A 3,638-nucleotide genomic window follows, 5' to 3' on the forward strand; every position below is an offset into this window, starting at 1 on the left:
AACCATTTGAAGGTAGTGAGATGCGCACATGTGAAAACATATCATTACTCTACATATGAATATGAAAGCAACACTTATTTACTGCTCATATATACTGTATTTTAATTAATGTTTCTGAATTAAAAAAAAAGATTCTACCCACCAGTGGTGGTAAAGTTGAAAACATAAGGGCAGCCAATGTTGTTGTGTGTGTGTTTTGACTTGGATGACGAAGTTGTATCTAAATTTGGAAGATTTTAATTTTGTGGGATATTTACAGTCTAAATGGGTCTCCAAATATGAGAGCCTACTGTAAATAGGTGTCCAAATATGAGAGCCTACATATAAAGAAACAAACATTCCTGCATTTGAGACCAGCAGACAACCTTTAGCAATTCCTCAATAGATGGCGCTGCCGCACCACTGCCATTAGTAAACAAACCACACAGCAGCAAGGGTTTCTTTATTTTTATTTTTTGCAATATATCAACAATATTAGTTAAATCAATAGTTTTATAGAACTGTATAGAGAATACTTGTAATTATTAAGTACTGTAATGAGGTAACAGTCTTTGTAAGGGGCTGATTTCAGTTGACCCTAAGAAAACCTCTGCTACAACTATCAACTCGCGTCGTGGAAGACGCATGGTAATTTTCAAGGTATATTTTTGTCATAAAAAGTGCGTCTTTTAAGCCAAAAACTACGGTACCTGGCATACCCAGGGGATGGAATGGAGCTAATGAGGTCTTTCCTGAGATTATATGACTTATCTGTGAAGCTTAATACCCCACTACCTGCATCTCATATGCTGCTTGTGAGCATCTGTTTACTAATGCTGAGCTTTTCATTTATTATTTAATTAATTTATTACACCCCAGGGGCGACAAGCCTAGTCATAAGACCATGAGGTGAGACACTAATACAACGGTACTCTTGTCTCGCAGGACACGCTACGACTTGTGATATGGAGACAATAAAGATATGATTTAGGGACAATAGGAGTTAGTACCCACCAAAGCGTGGGTAGCGTAAAAGAATTAAATCTAAATTATTACGAATAATTAGGTGGTGACATAGTGGTTGGTGACTCGTCCTGTGGTAAGAGGTCTCTGACACTGGGACAATCAAGGCAATACAGTAGTGTTGAAGGGTGTTGGCGTTGGGAAACTTACAGAGTTTACAGGAAGAGAAGTGCAGGTCATCTCCCCCTCAGATACTTGCCAGATAGGTCTGTATCCTAACCTAATGTGAGCAGAAACAACATTATGGCTGTGGAGCATAAGTCCACGTCGATGATACTTGTGTGGATAAGGAAGAAAGTGATCATAGTGTTGGATGGATATATTTTCAGCCCATTCACTATCCCTGTGATGGTTTGTAGGGAGAAGAGCGGTTGAACGTATTCTGTTTCGTAGGTCATGCTGGGATTTTATTTAGGCCTTAAAGATCCTGATTGGACAGGCAGTTTCTAGAATCAGTTAAGGATTAACCTCAATAGAAAAATTTAAATAAACATGTATAATGCTATGTGTATTCTATTTTTGTCTTTAGTTAATTAGTTTCTTATAATTTACTGTAGATATATTTTAATGAGTCGATTAATAATTTTGTTGTTACTTTTGACTTACAGTACCTGAGTACCTTATGAATGAGATACTTTTTTACTTCTACTTGAGTACATTGAACTTTGGATACTTTTACTTCTACTTGAGTAACTTTTACTTAAGTAACAAAGTCCAGTACTTTTTACAACTCTGCTTATCTACAATACAAGTCAGTTGTTTTGGAAATTTTGGCTAGGCAAAGTTTCATTTAAAGGTACAATTAGGGTTCAACAATCAGCAAAAAATTTACCAAGGGGTTCATGTCCCTCTACATGGAGTCAACAACATTTAGCATCATTAATTCTTATCAGGGTTAAAAAAATCTGGATTCCATGAACAGTTCATAAACTGTCACTATCCTAATTAGTATTTTCACATAGATATTCATCATCTGTATCTTCATCATCAGTATCTTCTGAGAACAGATGATTGGTATACCAGTCTGGTAGGATTTTAATTTGTGAAGAATCTTTCACTTTGGTGCAGTAAATGTTACCTTTTTTTTCTCGTTCAAACTTATACACAGCTGAGGGGTCTGCCTTTATCTTGCTCTTCACAAAGTCTAGAAACTTCGCACAAAAGTTAAAGGAAACAGCAGCTTCCCATTCACCCTGCAAAGAAAAATACCATTTTAATACATATTAAAATATGTAAAAAGTTTAATGTAAATTTATATCCATCAATACTGCTAATGATTATGAAAGAGAAGCAATGGTATAAAATTAAATTGAAGTGAATAGATTTACTCATTGATGACTGTATTTATTTAAAGTTCCCCAAACAGCTGTTTATTACACCAAAGAAATTTGAAAGCCTTAATAGACAACGCAATGGTCCTCAACTCTTGTCACCTCCTTGTCTTGGGGGACTTCAACTATGGCAACAATGACTGAAGGAAATTAAATTACACCAAATGAACTTAATAACCCTGCAACTCTGAGAGGCAACTCTGAGGGACAATCTCCTATTCCAACATCTAAAAGACTTGACTCACAACAGAGGGAAACAAACATAAAAACCACTGGATCTCACGATAACTGATGAGGAACATTTAGCCCTCACTAGCACTAGCCATTACGAGATGTTGTCTTCCAGATTTAACTGTTACGCAAGTAGGGCTGTGGAGCCGGGAGCTTGTGAGTCGGAGGAAATTTCAAGCCAGGAGTCGGAGGCGTAAAATTGTCCACAGACTGACTGAAGCTATTCTGGTTCCTAAGAACAAATATATGAACTCAGGCATATCCACAGTGATCCTACTGATTCCACTAATTTTCTTAAATTATTAAAAAGAATTTATTTCATTTTATACATTATTACGGAATTTATTGTAATATAAGTAACAGTATAAAGCAATTACAAATTTTTTGGAATTTATAGTCTCTTCTTACCATTTGGAAATTTTGAATTATATCAAATTTTGCTCTGTTGAAAAACTGCACAGAGGTTTCCCAGCTACAAAAACAATTAGCTACAACTTGTTTCTTGGCAGATTAAGGCAAATTTAATTTTATCAACTTAATCATGTAAGGTTTATCCATTTTCCTTAATACAAGGTATTCATTTTTAATGTACATAAATATATAAAACTTTACTTTGGGGTACAAGGAATTGTAGAATCATCATTTAGATCCACATCAGATTATGAGCCAAATAAATTCATATGCTGAGACTGAACTTGTATATACATGTAAATGGTACTTTGTTAATATCTTGAATTCTTAATAAATTTATTTTTTCTTTGATTGAAACTTTGGAAAGTCAGTTTATCATCTTTGGTAGTTCTAAATATCGCCCAGATCATTAATAAAGCTGTAGCAGTATAGCCAATGTGTTTTTACTTTACTCACGAGGTTAAACATACAAATTCACAATTAGGATGGTGGAAGAAGCAGCAAATAGGCCAAGGAGTCGGAGTCGAAGCATGTAATTTGAGGAGTCGGAGTCGTGGTTGCTCTTTTGTCTTCTTTAATTCCACAGCCCTGGTTACGAGTACAAAAATGAATGGCGCTGCTTCAAATATTGAAGCAAATGATGATAAAAACAAGATGAGAGAA

The 3,638-nt window shown here is 35.2% G+C and overlaps 1 protein-coding gene across 1 annotated transcript; it reads right to left on the reverse strand.

The window, feature by feature from the left end:
• Window positions 1–572: 572 nt before the first annotated feature.
• LOC121865628 (decapping and exoribonuclease protein-like) lies at window positions 573–2,195 on the reverse strand (the record flags this gene model as incomplete). Its single annotated transcript, XM_042365149.1, is given in 1 exon segment — window positions 573–2,195. A coding segment is annotated over 1 exon segment (252 nt), but the record flags the coding sequence as incomplete, so codon positions are not given.
• Between the last annotated feature and the right edge of the window lie 1,443 nt (window positions 2,196–3,638).

The sequence above is a fragment of the Homarus americanus genome, unplaced genomic scaffold (genome assembly GCF_018991925.1).
Source record: "Homarus americanus isolate GMGI-L3 unplaced genomic scaffold, GMGI_Hamer_2.0 scaffold15756, whole genome shotgun sequence".
NCBI classification, from domain to species: domain Eukaryota; kingdom Metazoa; phylum Arthropoda; class Malacostraca; order Decapoda; family Nephropidae; genus Homarus; species Homarus americanus.